A 24,134-nucleotide genomic window follows, 5' to 3' on the forward strand; every position below is an offset into this window, starting at 1 on the left:
AAACAGCCGGCAAAGAAAAATGCCGCTGCATTGTGCAGTCGATGCATGTCCATCTGCTCACTGCCTAACGTGAGTAGCTATGTACGTGCAAGGCCTCGTCCAACACACCATGGACACGATCCCCTTTGCGGCCACCTTGCAGAGTAGCCTCCCAGCCCATCTGTGAACACAAAGCGCCCCAAAGGGACAAAAAAGAGGGAAAGGGAAGGAAATGGATTTAAAAATAGAAAGATTATTATTCTCCGCGCTTCACTGTTCCACCCGGCCGCCGCCGCTCAGGCCTCATCGAAGCGATGACGGCGCGTAACCACACCGTGCCGTCTCTGTGCCTGAAGCTGGCACGACAGTCAACTGAACTGATCTCGACAGCGACCCACAGCGCCTGATTGGCTCCCTTCTCTGGCCGAGAACCCTCAAGTGCGTACCGGCCGGCCACCTACTCTACCAGGTAGATACAGTGCATCCTCCCCGCCATCCAACGACCCTCTTATCTCCCTCCTACTTTCCACCCTCGCCCGACCGCTCATTCCTTCCTCTACGTTTTTGCTATCCCGCCCGCCCGCTTCCGACTAGCTCCATCCAGGCATCCCGCGCTTTGCGACGAGGGGAAGAAAAAAAAAAAGAACAGCAAGAGGCACAACACCAGCCATGGCCCGTGGTAATCAGCGCGACAAGGCCCGCGAGGCCAACCTGAAGAAACAGGCCGCTCAGGTACGTCTGCCTTTGCCCGGCCACGAGGCTACCACTGGGCCTTGGACGCGCCTTCTCAGCCGCCCTTCGCATTACATACACCCTCGAGTCTGAACGCTGACAGCTGGGCTGCTGTAGAAGAAAGGCAACGCCATGACCGGCAACGAGATGCAGCGAGCCAAGGAGAGTGCTGCTGAGATTATGCGCCAGAAGCAGGCGGCTGGTACGACCCCTCCACCCCCGTGTCACATCGTTCTCCAGATCTCTCCGTCTGCCATGGTTGTGTAGGAATTTTTGATTTTTTTTCCTGGGAGGAGGAAATGCTGACAATTTGGTTGTGGTTCAGCCGAGGCCAGAAAGGCCGAAGCCGGTGGCAAGAAATAAAACGACGACCCTTGGTCGAAACACTCACCACCGTCGACTCCCGTTGTCCAGACGTACGAAAGGCGACACGAATACAATGACTCGACGGCCAGACATCTACGGCGTATACAGATCGGGAGGGCAGCTCATTCTAGGATAGCAATGGCGAATAAGGGCGTATGACTTTTTGATGTTGGCGCTTTGGGATCTCTTATGTTAGGCACTTAATAAACTAACCTTTCCGCCGTCAACGTCCTAATGACGTTTCATGTGCTTTTCATTTCTTCAGATGCACAATTACTAGCTTGGTCTACCATCTGATTCCGCCTCGAGGCCACTCCTTCTTGGTCAAGTCACACGATGACGAACCCTTTCAAACCTGCGGTACCTGCACAGTTTGGCATTGAAAAGATCAAAGGGAAAAAAAATGTATAAAAAAATGGTATGGCACACATGGTTCTCTATCCTAAATCCATCTCTACCTTTGTTCATCAAGAACGTTGCACTTCCCACATGAGGCAGTCAACTTGTACTCAAAAAAGGGTCAGTGGAGGCCCCAAGCATCGCTTCCCATTATATCTGCCTTCGCCTCTTCCGAAAGAAAAAAAAAACACGAACCGGCCATGTGTATTTTGCTAACATATGCTCTTCCCCATTATTTCCAACGACGCAGGGGGTTCGAAGCAGCCGGGCGTGTGGTTGAATACTTTATTTGTATTGATTCATGAGCCAGAGTGCTACCCGACGACGTGGAGATCCCGCAGATGTACGCAGATACATCCCGTCGAGCCCACTAGACGGGAAGAGCGCCTGGTGATTACAGTCAGCAATCATAGACTCTTCAAGGGCTAAGGGGGGGAGGGGTCTCTCAACTAACCACTCATTCCGCCAAATGCGCCAACGCCTTGGGAAGCATCAGGGAATGAACCACTGTTGCAAGTAACAACACAGTGGTAGGATCCATCAGCACCCATAGTCGCCTTGCCAGGGGTGACGCCAGAGTTGCCGCCAGAGCTGCCAGAGCCGCCAGCGCCTCCAGCACCCCCGGTGGAGTTGCCGCCAACGCCGCCGGGAGCAGAGGGGGGAGGAGGAGTGCTGCCCTGCTCTCCGCCGGTGATGGGAGTAGCTGAGCCGGCACCGTTCTGAGCAATGGCCATCCCTTGGAACATGGCATGCGTCTTTTCGGCAGTAGGGTTGATGGACAAGACCATGCCCTTGCCACAGTGGCCCTTTTGTGCGCAGAAAAACCCTTGGTGGTGTTAGTTTTCTCAGGTTCCGCAGAAGTATATTACGAACGGGAGATTGTGTCTTGACTTACAGAGAGGCTTGTCTGTCATGACTTGCATAGCAACCTCAGGCGGTGGTGAAACGGTATTGTTAGGGTTGGCAAGGAAGCCAGAGTCCATACCACCAGCCATGGGCTTGCAAGGGGTAGCGAACTCGGCTTGAGTGACCGTGTGGTTCTGGGACCCGAACTTGAAAAGAAGCATATCACCCATAGGCACACGAAGCTCTTGCGGACTAAAAGCGAGGCCGTTCGCGCCGCCAACCGTGATAGTGTGGGTGGCTCCCGTGCCAGGGGCAGAAGCGGTGGCACTTCCTCCAGGAGCCTGGGTTGCTTCGCCGCCAGCGCCAGCGGTAACAGTCTTGGTGACAGTGACTTGCTCGTTGATGGATGTTTTGGAAGCGCCGTTGCCTGGGTTGAGCCAGATGACAATCACCTCGGCGCGGGAGTTGGCAGTGATACCTTCTACCTGCTTGCCCCGGGAGACTTGGATGCCACTCTCGCTGGATTCAGTCTCGGCATTTCGTTGAACGATTCCAGCTGGCGGGGGGAAGACATTGGCAACTCGTCGGGCCATGGCGAAAGGAGCCAGTGCCGTGAAGATGGTCGTTGAGTACTTCATTTTGTTGACGTATGTGTAATTATTGAAATTGTACCAAAAAAATCGCACATGTGACAGGGCTGGATGTTTGGGCTCGTGAGCTGCTCTCGTAATTCTCGAGTCCTATCAAAGGACAAATGGTTGAAACAAGTAGTAAGAGGACCTGCTCCTAGTTGGTAATAGAAAGGGTCAATCGAAATTAAAAATGAAGAAAAATGAGAGACGAAGCTGGCCCAACACCAAAAGAAGGAGACCTTCAATAAAAGAGCGAAACGCGGAAACTGCAGAGTAAAAAAGGGAAACGTCGGCAACGCATGGGAACTCGAGACATGTTATATCCAGCATAATTGTCTCCCAACACACCCCCTGGTCGTCCTATGTTTTAGACTAGGAGGCCGCGGAACCTCCTGACGCAACTCATGATGGGCGAGGCAATCCACAGTCGCCGGTGCCTATGTGAGGACTCGAGATGGAAGTCGACGGCTTGGCCTCATGCCGCCCACGCCCAGCCTTGCTTGTGTGGGGTGCAAAAGCTCGGGGTCTAGCGCATCCGATCAGAGGGCAAAGGGTGCCAGAGTGCTGAGTGGCGAGCGAGCGCGGAGGAACGAATGTGTAGGTGTGACAGATTTGTCTCGAGTGCCGTTTTGGAATCGACTTGTGAGGTGATGGCGTCGCTGGCCTTGCCTGTTTGGGCCGTGGGCTCGAGTCTTGACGAGGGTCTGGCGAGTCGAAGAATGCATCATCGGCAGCCGCAGCAGAGAAGATAGTACCAGACGCACATGTGTACGTACTGTAGACGGTGGCATCTCTTTCAGTTCTTCAGAAACAAATTCGCATTGAATAAAAGGATGCCATGGCCCTGATTCTCGGGTCCCGGCATCTCCATGTCACGGAACATTGCTTTCCAGGTTTCTTTGGGCCTTGGCCTCTGCTGTCAACCAACCAGACGGGACGGCATGCCAAGTCTTTGATCCTATACTCTGTACGGAGTACATACTAGTTACTACTTTAGGTACTTGGGGTTCCAAGGTTATTTGCTACATGCAGCCATTCTGTCCGGCCAGATATCAATCGACGTCAAAGCACTTATCCCGCCGCGTCTTCATTTGTTCTGCAGCATGGATGCGTGGAGGCAACAAGCACTTACACCAGACCGTTCTGCCTACTTAGTAGCAAGCCCCTTCAGTCAATCCGCAACCTTGTCCCTCCGCAGGCCACCAGCTTTCCATTCCTCTGGTGCCATTATTCAAAAGCGGCATCGTCCTGTTTGGCTATCCAGCCCCGTCCTCAGCCTCAAACCGCCAATGTGGTGATGAAACGGAGGCTCGCTCCTGGGCGGATTCCTGCCCTCATCAGGTGTCCATACTCGTCAACGCCACTCACTGGATGCGAAGACGGGCTAAGCTGCCGATTTTAGAACGTTAGTTTGTCATCGCCAATAACACTAGGTGTTTTGCCATTGTTGCCAAGTAAGATGTTGCGCAGCTCGGAAACCCGGTAGGCTACGCGGCAAGCAAGAATGGGCTGTGCTCATGTCGTGAAACAACGGAACGGACCATTGACTAACTGGACGAACAGGTGGTTTGCTATATTTCGTCAGAATTTTTCTTTGGGCATTACATTGTTTTAATTCCATTTCCGCTCTTCGGGGGGTGTTTGTTTAGATCATGGCATGAAGAAGTAGGCAGAAAGACTCTGCATCAACTCCTAACCAAGTCAGTTTCCTGGATCCTGACCTTGCCCAGGCACAGCAACCATCAGCCACATTTTCCACGCCCTTTGCATAGTAAATCGGTTTTGTGCTCGATTCAGACTATCTAATATATCCTACTCAACGCCAAACACAAACTGGGTTTTAGACGGCTTGGATCGCAACGGCCAGAAGATGTCCTTAATTTGCCAATACCCTCTGATTCTTACAATCCTGGACATCTTCGCGTCAAGTAAATTAACCCGTTGGCAATCTACCTCGACCTAGACTTCAAATTTCATCCCAAATCTTCAACTTTTGTCGAGTTTCAAAGTTCCCACGACACAACAACAGCTGGAACCCTACGATTGGGCGACTCAGTCTAGTTCTGACGCGCGGGGGGCGACGGGAGTTGCAGTGAACATGTTCCAGCCGCCAGGGTTTGGAACGGCTGTCGTCGCAAGAACTCCACTGTGCGACACCCGCCCTCCTTGGCCTGCCCAGCCTCCTCTCGGGTCTTCGGATAACAATACGTCTATTACTGCCATTCCCGTGATGGGGTCAAGACTGTGGTTTTTGCTCCCCTTGTTGGCCATGCTGCTGCCCTTCAAAGAGTCCGGTGTAATACCCTGCATAATACCACGACATGAGCAGCCTCTTCAGATTGTCGTCTCGTACTATTTTCGCGGGGAAAGATTCGGTTAGCACAGATCGTCCGAATACTTTGCCAAATCCAAGTCGAACGTGATGGCCCTATAGGTAGCTGCCAACTTACTTGAGCCAAGGAGAGCTTGCGGCGGCGGCGCAGCCGAAGCAGCTGCAGTTGCACCTTTTTGTGACGACTGGGCTTGGTCGGAACTTGAGATCTGTCTTGATGTCAGCAACGTTGGATGAAACAAGAAACTATTCAACGGTGCACAACAGATCGCCCATGATTGACGCCGTCAAACCCGTAGTTCAAGGCTCTTACAATGGCGTCCGGATCTTCGTTGCCGGTAGAAGAGACAGGTTCGGGATTGTTGGCTTGTTTGTTTGGTTCGGATTCTGGAGCGCGCCTACCACAGATGTCAGTTAATGCGGTGATGATAGAGGCACCGTAGGCTGGCTCCGTTCATCTATTCACTTACTGGGAGATTTTGGATTCTAGGTCTCTAATGCTTCCTCCCCTTGCGTGTACACTGTGATATTTCTGAGCACAGCTGGTATTAGTGGTTTGTTGTACTTGATGAAGAGATATAATTCATACCTTATACTCTGCCAAAGCCTCGTTCCACGAGTCTATGAGCGCAGAGTCATCCCATACCTCCTCATGACTAAGCTCAACATGCTCCATGCCCATTATGCAAGCAGGATAGTATTAAGCGACGACGCGTTTTCTGGGTTTGTCAGATATCTTGGTCCTTGATGACCAGGCAGCCAAGACGGAGCTTTGCACTAAATGCAGTAGGAAACACGAGCATATGCACAGCTAAGCTCAGTTGGTATATCACTAGACTCGCCGGATGAGTCGATGGTGTGCATTCAAGGCTCTTCAGTGCTGTATATAGCTTCACAAAGTTAAGTGGTTGAACTCGAATGGACTAAAGGCTGATATATCGATTACGGGAGCATCTGGTGCAGCAGCAATATGTTTCGAAGTGTTGATGGGAAGGAGCGACCAGACTTCAGCCAGCATTTGCTAGGCCCTGAACCAGCCAGGCCCAACTACATATGGACGGCCTGTAGGCAGTGCGAGGCCCCCACCACCAGCTGCACCCATTGGGGCTTTGGTTACATGTAGAGTGATAGAGTGATAATGCGCCTTCACCGCTCGCAAAACTGGCAGAATCTTATTTTTTTCTGGCCCACGTCGATCATTCCCAACGCCTGCCAGCACTCACCAACCAGGCTGTAAAGTCCAAGTCGTCGCAATGGCTCCAGAACTTAGAAAGAGAAAATGTACGTTTACATAAGTAAATATGTTCATTTATCGCTGCTAATTGACCGTGTACAGCTGTTTCCGAAGTTCAGAAGAGCAACGGCGCCACCACCAAGACGTCGGACAAGCCTACTCCCAAGGGCAAGAGAAAAGGTAATGCGATATCCAGCATCCGTCAATTTTGTAATCAATTAGCTAACCATCGCAGCCGCCGGGGATGTCTCTCCAGTTTCGTTAAAGAAGCAGAAGCCTTCTAAAAAGGCTGCAGCACCTGAAAAGCCTGTTGCGAAATCACCAAGAGAACCCAAACCTGAAACGGCAGAAAAGGAGGCCGAGGAAAAGGATGATGTCTTGGAGATAGATGACTCCGACGACTCAGAGGGTGAGGACAATGAGAATGTAAAGACTCTGGCTGCCGAGATCGACTCGGGTGACGAAGCACCGGTCGACAAGACCCTGTCCTTCAAACCCGGCCAAGACGTCGGTAAGATTCCGCATGTCACCAAGGAGCTTGCAAAGGCAGCCAAGAAGGCTACTGGTGAACCGGGCGTTCTGTACATCGGTCGAATTCCCCACGGTTTCTACGAGCACGAAATGAGACAATACCTCTCCCAGTTCGGGCCTGTGACGCGCCTTCGCTTATCGAGAAACAAGAAGACCGGTGCCAGCAAGCACTTTGCCTTCGTCGAGTTTGAGGAAGCGACCACTGCTGAGATTGTTGCCAAGACTATGGACAATTACCTGCTATTTGGGCACATTCTCAAGTGCAAGACGATCCCCAAGCAACAGGTCCATGAGGATTTGTTCAAGGGAGCCAACAGACGGTTCAAAAAGGTTCCTTGGAACAAGATGGCCGGCCTGAATCTGCAGAAGCCATTGGCCGAGTCTGCCTGGAAGAACAAATTGGACAAGGAGAAGGATAAGAGAGCCAAGAGGGCTGCCAAGTTTAAGCATATGGGATACGAGTTCGACGCTCCAGATCTCAAGGACGTGCCGCCTCCGCAAGCCGCAGAAAATAATGTGGAGGAACCCAAGACTATAGAGGCTGCTCCTGTGGAGGAACCTGCCGAAGAAGAGACCAAGGCAACAAAGACGCCCAAAGCAAAAGGATCTGCTGCCGAGCCTGAGTCGATACCCACGCCCAAAGCCAAGGCCGGCAAGGGTACTAAAGGCAAGGCAAAGAAGGTCAAGGCCTGATCTAAGTAAGGGTTTATAAAGTCTTGTGATGTGGATATATACGTTTTGGCAACGGCGCATCAGGTAGTAATGTCTTAAATTTTTTGTCTGGTCCAATCAAGTCTTTTCATTGAGCTCAAGTCATTTGATCGTATTCAATCGGTCAAACCCTACGTGGCACGTGTCTGACTAGGTTTTGTTCCTCTACAGGTGTAGGTAGCACCGTGTTCACCATGAGACGTTACGAATGGTCGTGGACGGCGAGATGTACGCACATAAGCGAACCCACGGCACTCACAAGGACGCGACCCGCTGTTCCGAAGAAAGGGGAAAGTCGAGTAAGCAATGGGATTATGAAAGGCGAAACGATCTACTTCGCGCGAGATTGTGAAGAAGCCACATGCATATGGTCTTATTCATTAGTATGACGGCGAAGATGATTGTAAGATGGGGAAGAAAAATAAAAAGTTCCAAGGTCCACCTGGTTCAGGGAAACGTAAATACTAGCCATGGCCCCACGACGTAGATGACTAAGCATATTTCAAGCACCGCTTGGTGCCAATGCTTGAAACAACCAAAGTAGATGAAAAGAAGGGAAGACAATGTAGGCATCAAATGACAAATCGTGAGATAAGAGTAAATGGTGAATCACATTGGAACGAATGCGTTTATATGAGTTGAGCCAGTCTCCCCTGGCCAGTAGAGACATCTGCAGACAAACCGGGCTCGTCTTGTGCGCCTATTACGCAAGTGTCTGTATGGGGTTTGAGGGCAATTGCGATAATCAGTGGCGAGGTTTGCTTCACATGCTTGAATAAAACGATTATTTCGAGAGATTTTTTTTTTCCTTTTTTTTTAAATGGTCGTGTCCGTCACTGTCCTACACTGTCCTACACTGTACTGCAAACTGCTCAGTGCTTGCTCAGGAGCTCCAGTCGCTTCATCTTGTTCCGCTGGACCATGCATGTGAGTTGACAGCACAGGCCACTGGGTGGTAGAATGAAATCAATTGATGTTTTGTACATGTACTCCGTAAGTTAGCGACGTTCCGGTGCGCAAAACCAATTGGTCCGCCACTAACCGGCTCAAAGTTGACTGGCGGAAGCCCCCGCGACCCGCTAATGCCACATTCCATACCCGCTATTGTTTCTTCAAGGTCAACGTGTTGCCTCTGTAAGGTTCCGACTGCGTTTCAATATTGCGCCTCGTCATGTCAATCGACAACTGACGACGCCGGACTCGACCCGACATTGCCCTCGTCACCACGACTCGTGGGCTCAATACACCAGCACGCACACACGGGCCGCTTCACTGCTGCGCCTTGCGGCTACAATGTCGTCAACAGCTGCTGGTGAGCCCACCCAGGCCATCAATTCTGGTTTGTAACCTGTCCTCTTGGGCCTCCGTCAATCGGCAATCGTGTTCTAATCACTACCGTGGGGTCTACAGCTTCCAAGAAGAAGAACAACAGAAAGAAGAAGAATGCCAACAAGAACAAGGATACCACGCCTCTAAGTAACGGCGATGCGACCCACGAGGACGTACAAAATGACAACGATGAAGACGACGATGACCTGGTACGTAGCAGACGCCGCACTCTATAATATCAAGTGTGCGGATGCATAAATCGGCCCGTCATGTTTACTAACGAGGCCTTCAGGACACTGCAGCGAGCACGGACAAGCTAAAGCCGGAGGGTAATGGACGCGCCGTAGAACCATCCAAAGCCACCGACGGGACTTCCGACTCAGACCCGACTGCGAAACTCGAAGCAATGGGGAAAGAACGGGAGGCGCTCCGGGCTGAGGTGGAACAGCTTCGCAAACAACTGGAGAGTATTCAGGAAACGCACCAACAGGAAGTCTCGCAGCTCAAAACGGATCTCGAAGAGAGCAACTCGGCAAAGGAGCACGCCGAAGAGCAGTACCAGACCCTCCTCGACCGAGTTGAGAAGATCAAAGAATCGCTCAGCGGCAGGCTAAAACGCGACAAGGCTGAGCTAGAAGAAGCCAGGGAGCGAATAGAAGAGCTAGAGGCGCAAAACGAGCAGCTGCAGGGTTCCGCACAGTCCACGGGCGAAGATGTCGAGAAACTCAAGCAAGAGCTCCAAGACGCCAATAGAGAGCTGTCCACGCTGCGAAGCCGTAACAATCTCTCGGCCCACAATTGGCACAAGGAGAAGGAGGAGCTGACCAGGACAGTGCAGCATCTCAAGGAGGAGATGGAGACGACAGCGAATGCCATGGGCGAATGGGAAGTGTTGGCCATGGAAGAGCGCTCTATTAAAGAGAACCTAGCGGATAAAGTCGGTGATCTTGAGGAGCAGATCCAGACGCTGAAGAAAAATTACGAGACCGCTGCCGCGGACCGCGATAGCCAAGCCACTCTCGTGGATAACCTGCAAAATGCCCTGCGAGAGATCCAAGACGCCCGCAAGAAGGAGCTGCGGGATATGGTTGAGACAACGGAATCACAGCTGCAAGCGCAGAAACTAGTGGCCCAACAGGCTGAGGCGCGAGCTACGGAAGCCGAGGCGGCCAAAGACGAAATGTCAAAGGAACTTGAGCGAACGGCGCCATTTGAGAAGGAGGTCAGGGAGAAAACTTTGCTCATTGGCAAGTTGAGACACGAGGCTATTGTACTGAACGATCACTTGACAAAGGCGCTGCGATATCTGAAGAAAACCAAGCCAGAGGATAATGTCGACAGGTGCGTTGCGCTCCCCCCCCCCCTGCACATTATACCCCCTATTATGAGATGCTGTCACTAACCTTGCATGTGTAGACAAGTCGTGACAAACCACCTCCTGCACTTCCTCACCCTCGACCGCGGCGATGCCAAGCGTTTCCAAGTCCTTCAGGTGATGGCCGGCTATTTGAACTGGACCGACGAACAGCGCGAGCAAGCAGGCCTCGCTCGTCCCGGCGGCTCCGTTGGCAGCTTGCGACTGCCTACATCCCCTTTCCACAGAACACCCAGTTCGCCTTCACTCAACGCGGATGTCTTTTCGGAACCCACGTCGGCCAAAGACAGGGAGTCTCTTGCGGAGTTGTGGGCAAATTTCTTGGAGAGGAGTGCGCAGGAGGGTGCAGGCGATGGATTGTCAAAGGACTCTGGGTCCCGCAAGGCAAGTGTTAGTAGTATAACGACAGGCACAGCGGTGGCCAAACCCGACTCCGGGCCGTGATACGTCTGATGTGAAGCCGAGTTGTAAAAACGGGTGCCGCAGTAGCTGGTTGTCTGTCTGCGCGCAGCGCAATGTTGAAACATGGGGAATGGGGATCTTTTTGGAGTTTCTGTAGACGTACGATAGTAGTAATGCATGGCAGTCGTGCTTCTCGTGTTTTTTTTTCGGGTGGGTGGGTGGAAATACAAAAAGACATCCTACTTGTACATGCGAATTCTCATATCAAACATGGTGAGAGTGAACCCATGTGCATATATTCCTGTCTATCCTTCTCATATCAAACATGGTGAGAGTGAACCCACGTGCATATATTCCTGTCTATCCAATGTACGACAAAACCCCTACTCACTCTGCTGCAGCTGCCGCAACGGCTCCAAGACACTATCTGTATACGTCTCGGCGTCCTTGGAAATCGAATCTATATTGATCCTGTTACTCAAAGCATCATTCACGCCCTCCACCACCTCCCTCTCCTCCATCACGTCCCTCATCAGGCGCACCTCGTGGGCCCAGTAAGTCTGACACCTGCTGCGCAGCTCCTCGTCCCTCATGGCGGTGTTGTTGATGATGCCGATAGCGTTCAGTTTGCTCTTGACCGTCAACAGACCCTTTGCAACATCCTCAACCCTCTCCGACGTAGAGGGCAGCTGCACAAAAGCCCGGTTCGTCGAGGACAAGTACATGACCCACCCCAAAACGGCGTTAAGAGCGGCCAGCGCGACGAGTCTGTAGCTTCGCATGGACCAGTAGAAGAAATCCACATCGGAGAGGCGCGGAGCTTTTGCGTTGGCCTTGTAGCTGTACGAGCCGGCAATGTAGGCTTCCAGTCCGGCCAAGGTGAGCGACGCGATGGTTGCCAGCGTGCGCCATTGGTAGCCGTGCTTGCCCGTGAAGGAAGGGCTCGTAATGGCCGCCAGGGCAATCAGGTTGGCCAGGTGCGGCCAGAGGAGGGACGGCAGAGCATAGTACAGGTAGCTCTTTGGTTCGTCGGCGTTGCAAAACGGGCAGTCGGAGAGGACTTGCGGGCCGAACTGGGCGTACAACAGGCGGCTTTCCATGTTGACAAACTTGGCTCGCAGGGCGTGGTCGCTGGCGGTGAGGATGTTGCCCGGGCGGAGGACGGCCACACGGTTGAAGAGCACGTCGACGGGGATCTGGAGGCGGCTTTGCGTGCGGGTGAAGAGGTTCTCGGGCGCAAAGGCGGGCAGGGTCTTGACGAGGTAGATTGCTGAGAGAGCGAAGAGCAGGCCGAGGGCCAGGCGGACTCGCGGAGGCATGGGTTGGATGGGGAGACCATGGGGCGAGGTGCGGATCGAGCGATACCATGATATGGCCTTTGGGAGGAGCATAGGCCCGAAGAAGAGAAGGAGGGAGCGGATGCTACATGGCGTTGTTAGTTGAGCGGCAAATAGGCCTGCTTGAGAGGTGTTTTCGAATTGTTTCGACGGGAGGGCTTACGAATCCCAGGTGATAGCCATGGCGGCGGCGGCTGCGGACAACGAGCGAGAGTTGGTTGACGAGCTTCACGATGCGAAGCAGATGGTGGCGTGAAAGAACATTCGAAAGACACTGTGTCGTCACGGCGGGCGGGTGTATGGCCCTGTGGGACCGACGTTCAACGCATGTGGCGCTGGGCCAACTGCCGTGCGGGGCCACCTATCGTGGTCTGGTGCCTGGTAGTACTACTGCTAGTACCATTACTCAAGTACTAAGTAGATTGTGGCATCTGGCATCTGGTCATTCAATTAATGTTCATTGATGGATCCCTGATCCCGCCGGAACAAGGCCGCTCAAGCCTCGCAATGGCTACATCGCCAAAGACCCTTTGTTGACAAGATGCCAATATGGGAACAATCAACGGGCGCCCGATAACGCAGCACATGTCGTCTCGTCATTATGGCATCGACACCTGTCGCCGGACAGGAATATGTTTCGGCCGATCCCAAAACATTGTCTGGTCCCATGACCGTTGCTAGAAGTGTTTAGCTTTCATGCTCGATTCCGAGGGGGGGAGAAGAAGACGCATCTTTGATCGACAAAAAGAATTTATTCATTACTATGATCTTGCAATCAAGGCCGTCCGGCCCTCGCACTTCGTCGCAGTCCGATAACGCCAAGCTGCGTCAGACATACACGCGTGACGCCAGCATGCGCAAGCGCTTTACGACGTCGCAGCCGTGATTGGCTCAGCACGATCCTCTCGGGAGCTTTGCCGGCAGGGCTGATACCGTCGTCGAATCAACAATGAAGAGCTGTGGGAATACCGAGTTGTGTGCTATTGACTCTTGTGTCGCGGGGATCGTTAACCGGCTCTAGATGTTCACGATACGACATATATCAGTATAAATACTCCGTACTAGCAGTTACGTCGTCTCACAAGACTGCTTAACTAAAAGGCCATCATCCCATAGAGCCAACACTCTTATCTTCATCAACACCATCTACCCGGGTTTTCTACAACTTGCCACCAAAAAAAGCACCTACGTTTTTTCCTTTCAATCACAGTCACGTTCAGCCGCCCCAAAATGCCAAGCCACTTCTTGGAAGGCAAAAAAATAATCGTCTCGGGCGCTGGTTTCGCTGGCCTCTCCTTCGTCGTCGCCCTCCACCAAAGCTGGGATCCTGCCCTCAAACTACCCCAAATCACAATCTACGAACGTGAAGGCCGTCATCTTCCCCGCAACAGACAAGGGTATTCCCTCTCTCTCCATGGCTTCGACGAGAACGGTGGCCTCGTGGCGGCCCGAGACATTGGTCTTCTCGACGAAATGATGAAGCGTGCCATTTGTGGAAATGACAGCACCTCGGGGTTTCGCGTATGGTCGAGTAGCTGGGCTCAATTGCTCGCTGTCAAGTTCTCTCCCTACAAAGATTTACCTGCTTCAGGCATTCGAATCATGCGCAACGACATAAGGGACCTTTGTGTCTCTGCTGCCGAGAGGCTGTGCCCCATTACCTGGAGTACGACGGTTACCTCTGCCGAGAGGCTATCCAATGGGCAAATGCGAGTTCACATATCCCCGTCTGATAACGAAGGCAAGTCCTTCACGGATGACTGTGACTTACTCATTGCTGCGGACGGGGCACACAGCAAGATTCGCTCTTCCTTCAGGCCAAACGATAGTCTAGAGTACGCAGGCGCCATTCAAATGGGCGGCGTGAGCAGGTTTCCCAACGGTGTCCCCGAACCCGTCACCAAGAACTGGGGCTTGGTCATCACTGGCGAAGGAGTTGGGTGTTTCTTCTCGCCCGTCGATGCTACAGGCGTCGTCTGGGGTCTGGGGTTCCTGGAACCCCAACGAACACAAAAGTACGATCCGGAATCACGCCAACAATGCGAGGCTCTCAAGGAGGAGGCCCTGAGGAGAGGGCACATGCTCCAAGAGCCCTTCCAGACCATTGTGAACGCCACGGAGCAACACTCGTCATTCATGTTCCCTGCCCGAGATAAGAAGCCCTTCCCCCATACAGGCGATGACAACTTGAAGGGTGTCGTGTTCCTGGGAGACACGAATCATGCCGTCAGCCCATTCGCTGGTAACGGGGCAAACATGGCCTTGAAAGATGGCGTTGATCTTGCGCGTCAAATTTGCCGTAGTCAGTCCATGGAGGAGGCGTTGATTGCGTATGACAAGTTGGCGTTGCCGAGGGCACAAAAGACTCTCAAGCAGTCACATGAGCGGATCAACTTCTCCCATTGCACGGGTTGGTATTATTATGCCCTGAGGGGGATGCTTTTCGCCGGAAGTACCATCATGTATCTGATGGGACGGCTATGAGTGATGCGTATTGTTATTAATTTCTTTTGCTGTTCTTTTATTTTTGTTTCTTTCTTTTTATTCTTTTTTTTTTTGTATTTGATACCCCACTCTTGCGCACTTGCAGGAATAAAGTCAATACTACTCGAATGGTTGATATCACGTAGAGGCTCGTGGTGTTTTGACACCCAGCCGCATCCAAGCCCAGTACGGAGTATATGTGGGGCTATTCCGCACCCTATTTTTACCAGCGAAAAATCTCCCTCCGCCCAATTCTTCTTTCAATCCTTCCTCCATCAAACCACAACAACCTGCACGCACTGCGCGTGCAGCAATGGTTTCCATAGCGCCAGCTAGCAATAATAATTCGTCCTCAAACAGCTTTATCCTTCGGCCCTACTTCTCAGTGACTGACTACAGCTTGGCACTTTCGAAGCTTTGGCGATCTCTCCGTGGTCGTCAGAGTCAATATGTTGCCTAGATTGACCCCAAAATACCCTGCCAAGGGTTATTCTCTGTCGTGTTACAAAGTCTCAGCGTCTTGCAATGAGGAACTTTGCGTCAAAAATCAAAAGAGATACATGCTGTCACCCTACATCACCAACCGCGTCGTAGTCTCATAAAATGGGGGAAGGATGATGTACGTGGCGTATATTTTATATAAAGAAAATTATGCACAATCTACAATTCCTTCTTTTCCTCCGACTTCTCCGCAGTTTGTTTTCCGGGCTTCTTGGCCTCCTCCCCTGGCTGTGCCACCTTGGTCTTTGGCTGTGCAGAGATTTGCCTGCTGGCAAACATGAGGATCTCGGCGAGGAGGGTAATCACCACAGAGCAAGCCAGCTGCCATGACGGAGCGCTGACGCTGCCCATGGGCGCGCGGGGAAAGGAAATGATCCATTCGGCGTAGTATGGGAACCAGCCGTAGGGCAGCCAGAACATGGGCTCCTTGCCGTACCAGAAGGGGATGAAGTATTGGGGTACTTTGGTGATGAGCATCCGTATCGCCGTGAGGTAGTTGTCAAACCGGGCTCGCGAGGCTTCCATTGCTTTCTCTGCGGGCCAAAATATGATTAGCACTTGTCTTCATATACACGGCTCGGCATATTATTATTCTTCTTCTTCTTTGCACGTACTGGATGCATCGAGCTTCTCAAGCAGCTTATCGTGCTGCCTTCGCAGCTTGGCCCATCTCGCAAACTCGTCCTGGCTACTCGTGGCGTTCAAGTCCCGCCGTACTTTTAGATATTCGGCCTGGAGCGTGCGCTGCTCGGCGGCGGCTTTGGACGTCGAGACGGGGAGGTAGTTGATCAAGGTCCAGATCTATCACGGTGTCATTATGCTGCTTCCCATTGCGTTTTGGCCACCAAGTTTACCAGATTGTTGATCTGTGCCGCGCCCACAGCGGTGATGAACTGGGCCAACACCTCGACGGCAAATATGAGGAACAGAATGGTCGTCATTTTTTTTTCTTCCCCAAATCCAATCGAACAGGACTCGTTCCTGTTGCGTTGGGATGGATCGAGTCGTCGTAGGGTTACGTCTCGTGGTTCCAGCTGCGCTGCTCTTGTGGCCAAAAAGCACCTGCAGTTCCGCTACCAATGACCCCCGGTAGATTGCATTTCCGGAACAAGCCCAGCAATAACCTTGGTCCACCCATCCCACCTTACCCTATACATCCAGTTGATGTTGCCAGCATTCCACGATTTTTCTTCTTCAGGTTTCGAAATGTCGAGTGCCATCGACGGCAGTTTGAGGCGTGGGTCGCAAAATGAGGATCCGAAGGAAATATACGACGCCATCTCACATGAACTCTCACAGATATACCACCCATACATCGACATAGAACTCTTGCCCAAGGGGTTCGAAACAGAACTCAAGAATACCTACTTTGTCAAGGAGGAACATTGCCTCGCGATACCCAAACTTAGGCTCGTCCAAGCATTCACAGCGGCTCGCCAAATACTCATAAGCCATCTGAACAAGCCAGGCAGCATATCCACGGATGATGTACGGAAAGCAACCAGCGTCATGTTACTCATGGACTCCGAGCATCTCACGGCCGCCAACACGAGAAAGCGACTACTCTTGCGGCAGACACTCGCAGCGTGTGAGCGGAAAGCAGAGCTTGGAAGGGAAATGTACTTTGTGAACAGTTTACTCTCAAGCCACCTTCATCGGCATACGAAATCGCCCGTATTATGGAGCCACAAACACTGGCTTCTACGGCAATACCTGGAAGCAAAGGTGCCCATAGACCTGATGCACGACCTCGAAAGCGTGGTTTTCGTTGCAGCAGAAAGACACCCCAAGAACTATTACGCATGGACATATGCGAGGGACTTGTTCGTCTCCAGAGCCAAAGTCAAGCCAGGCTGGGACGCGGAGCAAGACGAAGAGCTTATGAGAATGACAGCCAAATGGTGTCGCCTTCATCATGACGACATATCCGGCTGGTCGTTTTTGCTGCATCTCGCACTAGGATCCCCACAGCACGCCCAAGAGATATTCAGGCAAACAGCAAGGCTGGTGCAGACTTACACCTGGCGCGGAGAGTCGGTGTGGAATTTCCTGCGGACCTTGGTGCTGGTTCCCGCCATGAGAGACAGCTCGGAAGTTAGGCAGAGTTTTGTTGATTTGTGGCATCATGTGCGACAAGACATACGGGATGCGCAGAGCTTGGATGCCAAAGTTTTGGATAGAGCTGCGGCCTGGGCCGAAATACCCAGACCGTAAAACGCCGTCCCGGTCTGGTCTGGAAGGGAGACCAGTTCCCAGTGATATGACGGTTGAAGCGCCATGAAGTCTAAATCGACTCGTTCGTGTGGATCGTCGTGAGTTGTATACCATGACCGCGATCACGTATTTTCAGCAGTTGTAGCGGGATCTGCCGAAAATAATGATTATAAAAATCACTCCGTACTTGAGTTCAAGAATCTATGTCTCACTGCTCAGTCTCAGTAATGTCAGTTAGTGGAATGTCAACGGCTGTGTGGGTAGACTACATTCCACAGGCGGTGCTTGTTTGATCAACACACGTGGAATACTCTCCGGTAGCCATGAATGTGATTAACTTTAAGTAGTTTCCCATCAAGCCACAACTAAAATAGTAATAAAGAGTATCTGAAGTTTCTTGCCGTGCTACTCCCGCATACACCTCATTGAAAACAGCAGGGTCCCAGCACATGTTAGGCGACGAGAGGCGGAGGAAGTAGAACGAATCATTTGTGATAGATATGAACTAAAGTTGAGCTTCATCGACTACGGTATATATGGCCACCGTCCTAGATTTAGATTTTGGCGAGACGGGTATGGCCTGTTGGCGTTAGAAAGGGGCCCGAGGTGCTGCTGGATGTGTCATGATCAAAGGGTCTGAAACAGCAGGACCTAAGGAAACGATGATGACACGGACGGTTTTATTGGTAAAGTCTGAACGCAAGTGTAAAAATAACCGAACTAGCATCGAAGATGCTCCTGGCGACTAAACGTAGTGTGTATACAAATCTTGATCCATCTGCTGCTTTCCTCATATTTTCAAAGTCGCGGCTGCGCGGCTCTGATAATGTCCGGATCCGAGCCTGGAGCAGGATCTGCATAGTACTACTTGTGCAGAGTAATGTTTTGACATTCGCAGATGGATCATTAATTGGCAAATCTGTCGATTCTGGTGTTACAACTGAATACTGCTGCAGAGGTCACGCATACAAGGTGACTGGAAATGTGTCCCGTGAAAAGGCCCGACAGAGAATCAGAGACGAATATTCCAGGTAGATTTTTTTTAACGGATGGTATTTGGAATAGCTGATCCCAACTAACTGTGTAGAGAGTTCTGTCAGTGGAATCATGTTCAGTGCCTTTCAGCCAGAAATCTCTTTTAGGACTCGCCGGCGCTGGAAGGTCTTATATTCCCTATTCCGTAGATAGCACTCAGAACGAAGCGCGGTGACAGCTTGGACATGTTTTATTGACCATCGGCGCGTACCCACAAGTGCCACGATGCCCAGCCTCCCAAAGTTTGGAACAGACGGTGGGACCCTCACGATGTCGTACCGCAACTGGCATGAAGGGTCTCGGCATGAGTCCCTATGACGTAAAGTGGGATCAATTGATGGACTGATATGGGTTTTTCAAGGACGGGAAATGGACAAAAACCGCCATTTCTTGCGGGACCTGGCCAACTTAGTGTGAGAGGCTGCAGGGGGCCCTGGGAGAAACCTCCAGGTCTTGATGCCATGGGATGGCTTTGCCAAGCACAAGAGGGCTCAAATCCTGGCGTGCTCGAGCACTCACAAGCTGAAGTGCCTTAGTTGGCAGCACAGACACTGGGGTCGTCTGGTGTCCAACATGGTGGCTGATGATAGTAGCGAGTGGCAAGAGGTTACCGCCCCGGTGGATCTGATTGAAGCACGAGGCTGGGTGAAGAACGTGGAGTACAATGTAGTTTCGATGCGAGAAAGAACGCATACATACTCCGTAGTATCCCTTGAGGCTATTTTTTGTCAGCTGAGATCTCAGATGGCCAAAATGGCGTCTACCTTTGTCCGCATCTACGGAGTACCGGAATACGATAATAAAACCCACGGGCAAAGAAGAGAAGGCGAAGAAGAAGCTCTCCTGCCAAAAACGTTGGGCGTCTGACGCGAGGGATCGGCTGTGTTCCGTAGAGTACGGAGTACAATAGAGGAGGAAGGGCACGGTATGCAAACACATGTATTGTGTAATAGTTTTTGCTGGTACTCCGTAGTCTGGTTAGTCATGGCGCAGCAGAGACAAGTTAATTTGGTGGCTCCTTACCTGGCCCTGGTCATGTTCTGCAGAGACTCTGGAGCCTTGCCCCTTGCTTCCTTTTTTTTGGCCATGGCCGTGCAGCTGTGGTCCAATGGAGATCAATCAATAGTTTAGTCGAGCCAAGAGCTCTGATAGATTCCGAGCTCTGCAAAAGGGCAGCCAAGCAGAAAGGACCGACAGGTGCCGGAGGAAAAGAGCCGACGTTAAAGCCAACCTTGACATCGTCACGGCGGCAATGGCATGGGCTGTGGCAAAGTGTGGCCACAGGTGCTAGCGTCGCAGCCAGGAGGTCCTGAGCGCTAAAACATCTTGTCCAGCCGAAACAGGCCTGATTAATCGTGTATGTATGTATGTACATCCCTTTGACTGCGGTTAAGGTCCAAGTAAAGTATCGGACCCACCTTTCTGTAGTACCTCACAGGTACGGAGTACTCCTTTAGTGCGAATAGTTACGCTGATATTAAAGTATCTTTTTATACATAAAGACTATACCAGTACTTTTATTATTATATTATTTCTTAGCGGAGCTCTATACCTTTTAATATAATTCTTCTTATTGGGTAGAACCCCTGCAGGCTACAAAAGTTGGACCTTACCTCAGTCAAAGGGATGAACATGTATGCACAACGGAGTAAGTGCTCTGTAGATCCCTGAAGGACGTGCCTGGAAAATACACGACTCGGTGACGAGCCAGGGGCAATCGTAGATGAAGCGGCGAAGCGAGGTGGTCGAGGCCCAGAAGAAGGCATAGTACTATGTAGTATTGTACTCCGTACTCCGTACTTGTGAGAAGTTACAGGTCAGGTAATTCGAATCTATTGTGCTGTTTGGTGTCAAGTTGTCGTTGTCAGCTGCAGGTGATACGAGACGCCACCGATACACAGATTATGCAGCCGACAGGGGCAGGAAGGAGCGAGCACTTGCGCGGTTCCTGACATCAATTGATGAATTGATCCAGATCTAATGAGCGGGCTGTGCTCAGCTCAGCAATCTCAACATGGCTGTGATGCAGAATGAGACATTCGCTTGCATACATACCAGGGGCGAAAAGACAACACAAATGATAAAAATACATGCGCAATCATGAACAGTCCTCGCCCTCGTTGTGCCAATGCCTTGAATTTTGCAATCATACCCAACATGAACTTACAACATGCGTCCAGTACAGAAAGACCGCGCTCGCCCGTTGTAGAACTGGACAATCAGCTTCCGCTGCGGAGCAAACGTACGCACGCCATCGCCCGATCGCGAGTCCAAAAAGGCTCAAGTGCTAGTACTCCAGAGTCCACTTCGCGACCAGGGTGCATGTTTGCCAACCTTTTGAGATGGATTGGGAACAGAACAGGGGGGACGCTGGACTACTGGCACTAGCATTGTAGTTACGGACTGCAATGTTCTGTTGTCTAAACCGTTATTAGTATCGCAATAACTATGACTTTAGAGCCGATGGAGCTCCTATATATCACCTCCAAGCTCAGATGGGCTCCTCGTCTATTCTTTGTTCGAGTGCCTCATGTAACAAGTAAACCACGCGTGCAGTTAATACTACCAGACTCTCCATGTCTAGTCTTCCAGCCCTCGACCCGCAACTTGACGCTAAGACTATCGTCCCTTCCTTCCAGTCCGATGTGCCTCTGGCCCACCCATGACAGTGATGGATCCTTTGGCGCCCCGGCGCCCCGGCGCCACTTCGCCTGACCCTGATCTGGACTCTTCTAGCCCAACCAACCGGCCAACCGCTGGCATTCCCCCCACAGGTTCTCTGAGCAAGACCATGCCCCGGCCCAACCGAGCCAGCCGAGCCAGCCAAACCAACAAGCTTCCAAGACTGGCGCCTGCAACGACTCGGTGCTCGTGCCTGCTTGTCCTGTCTCCCTGCCCTCAATTGATCACCTCCAAATGACATACTAACAGTATGTAGTATGTAGTATGTAGTATCAATTGTTGACCCCAGTCGGGCCCTGCGCCAAGTTGGGAAGGGATTGGCGTTATTAGTCCAATGGAAAGTGCGTCCCAGCAATAATCTCCTTACTCGGCCATTCAACCTGAGAGCGGTACCTGACCCTTGCTCGGTCACTTCTCTTAACTGTATCCCCGGTATCGTCCCCGGACGACTTCTCCATCTTCAACCTCTCTCAATAATGCATCTTTTTATTACTCTTCATTATATCCTCTGTGCATCTTCTCGCTGTGCATATTAGCCCTCACTTGACTTTTCCAATTTAATTTCGATTTTTCTTGTCCTCGATTTATTGTATTGTTCTTACTTGGCGTGCATTTTCTACCGACCAGAAAGCAAAAAGGGCCTATTTTATTCGGCCCAAGCAAATGTTCCATTACTATATTTTCTATATTCTTTGATCTGGTTCGTTCGCCGCTAGCTTCGTATATTCAAGTTGTGCGTCGTCATATACTCCCGTGACTGATATTTGAGGAATTTTACAAGCTAACAAACGTCCGATTTTCCGCAGTCACAACCGAGCACTCACTCATACCCATTTCGTTTGTCGTTCGTTCTTCGACGAGGCTTCAGAACCCCTTCCGCCAGACTGGAGTTTGTGATGCTTCATAGTAATTTCTAGTCGCCCGACTCACTGTACATTCCGGTGCCTGTCTGCTTCTGAAAATCCGACCATCTTTTGCCGACCTCGCGGCATTGCTTTGACTAGCTTCTTAAATGATTGGATTGGAACCTGCCTCTGATCACGACTCCTCGCCAATTGCCACGCTGTGTCCTTTGGACCGTGGCCGACCTCGTTGACCTGCCGAGGACTGACTCGTGGCCTCAATATTTGATATTTTCACAACTATTCCATCATGGTCCCAGTTGTACTTCTACTGCAATTGGCATTATGGGCCGTGTCCACATCTGCCTTTTACCCATACACACCACAATGGCTCAAAGAAAAGGAGGATCTCACCCCTCTCCGCGAAGCCAAAAGAAGTCCTGCTGTAGGGAACGCTCGAGACGGTGTGACATTTAGAATCGAAAAAAAGAGAACACAGGTGAGTAGCTGTGCTGTACCTGGTCCTGGATGGCGCCATCAATTCTGAGGGTGCCTAATGCTAATCCACACGACAGGAAAATCAATCTCCTGCTCTGCTAGCTGCGCAGCAGGCTGCTTGGCTGAGACACAAATTTAAGCATACTCGCTCTGGAGTGCCTGTCAACTCTGTAGAGAAAAGAGCAAGTCAATACAGCATTATGGACGCCACTGAATCAAACGAAGCCATGGCCGCCGGGATCAATCAAGATGGAACCGATTACTCGTATTTTGTGAAAGCAGGGCTGGGTTCCAAGGGAAAGCAGGTGTACTTACTTGTTGACACTGGTGCTGGATCAACTTGGGTTATGGGATCGGGCTGCACCGACACATCTTGCTCCACGCACACCACATTTGGCCCGGGTGATTCCAGCACATTTACCGATGCCGGCAAATCTTTCTCCGTTTCTTATGGAACTGGAACAGTTCAAGGCAAACTAGTTACTGACACCATCAACGTTGCGGGTATCAGTTTGAAGTACACTTTCGGCCAGGCTTCGAAAACGTCGGATGTGTTTTCGCACTTCGCATTTGACGGCATTTTAGGCATGTCCATGGGACAGGGCGACAGCGACAACTTCCTGAAGACATTGGTGGAAGCCAAGAAGCTTGACAAGAACTTGTTTGGCATCCACCTCAACCGGGCATCAGATGGATCGAACAACGGCGAGATCAAGTTTGGATCAACAAATCCCGACAAGCATATAGGGGATATTAGCTACACTCCGATTGGCTCCAAAAATGGCGACTGGGCTATTCAGATCGACGACATGGCCTACGATGGCAAAAAAGCAGATGCTGGAGGTGTTCTGAGCTACATCGACACTGGCACTTCGTTCATTTTCGGGCCCCCCAGTTTAGTCAGGAAGATTCACAACACTGTTCCGGGATCCTCTAGCTCTGACGGGCTGACTTACACTGTTCCCTGCTCAAGTAACAAGACATTGTCATTCACGTTCTCTGGGATTGATTACAAGATCTCTTCCAAAGACTGGATATCACCTAAGGACAGCTCAGGCAATTGTACCAGTAACCTGTACGGCCGCGAGGTTGTTGACGGGGCATGGCTTCTTGGAGACACATTCCTCAAGAATGTCTACGCAGTTTTTGATGCTGACCAGAAGCGAATCGGGCTTGCGGCTCCAGCTGACTCCAAGGGCGGATCAAGCTCCAGCTCCAGCAGCGGCAGCAGTCCGCCAACACAGACAACTGTAGGTTTAACTACTGTCACTGCAACAGCACTGACGACCGGTGTGACGCCTCAGCCTGACTTTTCCACACAGTCCAAGGGTCCCCCACTTGGTCTAAGCGGCCATGAAACGGGTTCTACAAGATCTAGCAGCGCTACTGCCAAGCCAACGGAATCTACAAAATCAGCGGCACCAGACGTGCGTGCACGGCAAACCGCCAAGCTAGCCGTTGCGATGTTGTTTGCAGCTCTGGCTGCATTGGTTGCCTAAGGGGGGGAATAGCATGGCCCTGCATTCTCCCCGGCGGTGTGTGAGCAGCACTACAAAACTACAACGTTATTTGCGAAGAACTTTGTACGTCCGTCATATGTCCCATGGCAACAGTCTGCGGAAGTAAAACTGGGACTGGGAATCGATGGGCGGCATTGGCTACGAATCGGGGCG

General features: G+C 51.5%; 10 protein-coding genes across 10 annotated transcripts; 6 read left to right on the forward strand and 4 right to left on the reverse strand.

Annotated features, from left to right (window-relative positions):
* Positions 1 to 648: 648 nt before the first annotated feature.
* Positions 649 to 1,074, forward strand: G6M90_00g008780 (uncharacterized protein; the record flags this gene model as incomplete). Its single annotated transcript, XM_014694146.2, has 3 exons — positions 649 to 711; positions 829 to 913; positions 1,037 to 1,074. The coding sequence occupies 3 exons, from the start codon at positions 649 to 651 to the stop codon at positions 1,072 to 1,074; spliced, it is 186 nt and encodes a 61-aa protein (XP_014549632.2).
* A 772-nt stretch (positions 1,075 to 1,846) lies between these two features.
* G6M90_00g008790 (uncharacterized protein) lies at positions 1,847 to 2,960 on the reverse strand (the record flags this gene model as incomplete). The annotated part of the gene is made up of 3 exons (XM_014694145.1): positions 1,847 to 1,863; positions 1,931 to 2,302; positions 2,372 to 2,960. The coding sequence occupies 3 exons, from the start codon at positions 2,958 to 2,960 to the stop codon at positions 1,847 to 1,849; spliced, it is 978 nt and encodes a 325-aa protein (XP_014549631.1).
* Positions 2,961 to 5,190: 2,230 nt separating this feature from the next.
* On the reverse strand, positions 5,191 to 5,968 carry G6M90_00g008800 (uncharacterized protein; the record flags this gene model as incomplete). The annotated part of the gene is made up of 5 exons (XM_066129656.1): positions 5,191 to 5,306; positions 5,405 to 5,495; positions 5,600 to 5,684; positions 5,757 to 5,818; positions 5,876 to 5,968. 5 exons carry the CDS (start codon positions 5,966 to 5,968, stop codon positions 5,191 to 5,193), a joined length of 447 nt encoding a protein of 148 aa, XP_065985836.1.
* A 571-nt stretch (positions 5,969 to 6,539) lies between these two features.
* On the forward strand, positions 6,540 to 7,744 carry G6M90_00g008810 (uncharacterized protein; the record flags this gene model as incomplete). Its single annotated transcript, XM_014694144.1, has 3 exons — positions 6,540 to 6,567; positions 6,623 to 6,700; positions 6,756 to 7,744. The coding sequence occupies 3 exons, from the start codon at positions 6,540 to 6,542 to the stop codon at positions 7,742 to 7,744; spliced, it is 1,095 nt and encodes a 364-aa protein (XP_014549630.1).
* Positions 7,745 to 9,055: 1,311 nt separating this feature from the next.
* G6M90_00g008820 (uncharacterized protein) lies at positions 9,056 to 10,910 on the forward strand (the record flags this gene model as incomplete). The annotated part of the gene is made up of 4 exons (XM_014694143.1): positions 9,056 to 9,101; positions 9,173 to 9,300; positions 9,384 to 10,432; positions 10,508 to 10,910. The coding sequence occupies 4 exons, from the start codon at positions 9,056 to 9,058 to the stop codon at positions 10,908 to 10,910; spliced, it is 1,626 nt and encodes a 541-aa protein (XP_014549629.1).
* Positions 10,911 to 11,251: 341 nt separating this feature from the next.
* Positions 11,252 to 12,388, reverse strand: G6M90_00g008830 (uncharacterized protein; the record flags this gene model as incomplete). The annotated part of the gene is made up of 2 exons (XM_014694142.1): positions 11,252 to 12,290; positions 12,369 to 12,388. The coding sequence occupies 2 exons, from the start codon at positions 12,386 to 12,388 to the stop codon at positions 11,252 to 11,254; spliced, it is 1,059 nt and encodes a 352-aa protein (XP_014549628.1).
* Positions 12,389 to 13,435: 1,047 nt separating this feature from the next.
* Positions 13,436 to 14,689, forward strand: vrtH_0 (FAD-dependent monooxygenase; the record flags this gene model as incomplete). The annotated part of the gene is made up of 1 exon (XM_014694141.1): positions 13,436 to 14,689. One exon carries the CDS (start codon positions 13,436 to 13,438, stop codon positions 14,687 to 14,689), a length of 1,254 nt encoding a protein of 417 aa, XP_014549627.1.
* Positions 14,690 to 15,349: 660 nt separating this feature from the next.
* Positions 15,350 to 16,131, reverse strand: GET1 (the record flags this gene model as incomplete). The annotated part of the gene is made up of 3 exons (XM_014694140.1): positions 15,350 to 15,723; positions 15,805 to 15,991; positions 16,045 to 16,131. 3 exons carry the CDS (start codon positions 16,129 to 16,131, stop codon positions 15,350 to 15,352), a joined length of 648 nt encoding a protein of 215 aa, XP_014549626.1.
* A 265-nt stretch (positions 16,132 to 16,396) lies between these two features.
* G6M90_00g008860 (uncharacterized protein) lies at positions 16,397 to 17,404 on the forward strand (the record flags this gene model as incomplete). The annotated part of the gene is made up of 1 exon (XM_014694139.1): positions 16,397 to 17,404. The coding sequence occupies one exon, from the start codon at positions 16,397 to 16,399 to the stop codon at positions 17,402 to 17,404; it is 1,008 nt and encodes a 335-aa protein (XP_014549625.1).
* A 4,869-nt stretch (positions 17,405 to 22,273) lies between these two features.
* G6M90_00g008870 (uncharacterized protein) lies at positions 22,274 to 23,960 on the forward strand (the record flags this gene model as incomplete). The annotated part of the gene is made up of 2 exons (XM_014694138.1): positions 22,274 to 22,462; positions 22,539 to 23,960. 2 exons carry the CDS (start codon positions 22,274 to 22,276, stop codon positions 23,958 to 23,960), a joined length of 1,611 nt encoding a protein of 536 aa, XP_014549624.1.
* Positions 23,961 to 24,134: the final 174 nt, after the last annotated feature.

This window comes from Metarhizium brunneum, chromosome 1 (genome assembly GCF_013426205.1).
Source record: "Metarhizium brunneum chromosome 1, complete sequence".
In the NCBI taxonomy this organism is placed as follows: Eukaryota; Fungi; Ascomycota; class Sordariomycetes; order Hypocreales; family Clavicipitaceae; genus Metarhizium; species Metarhizium brunneum.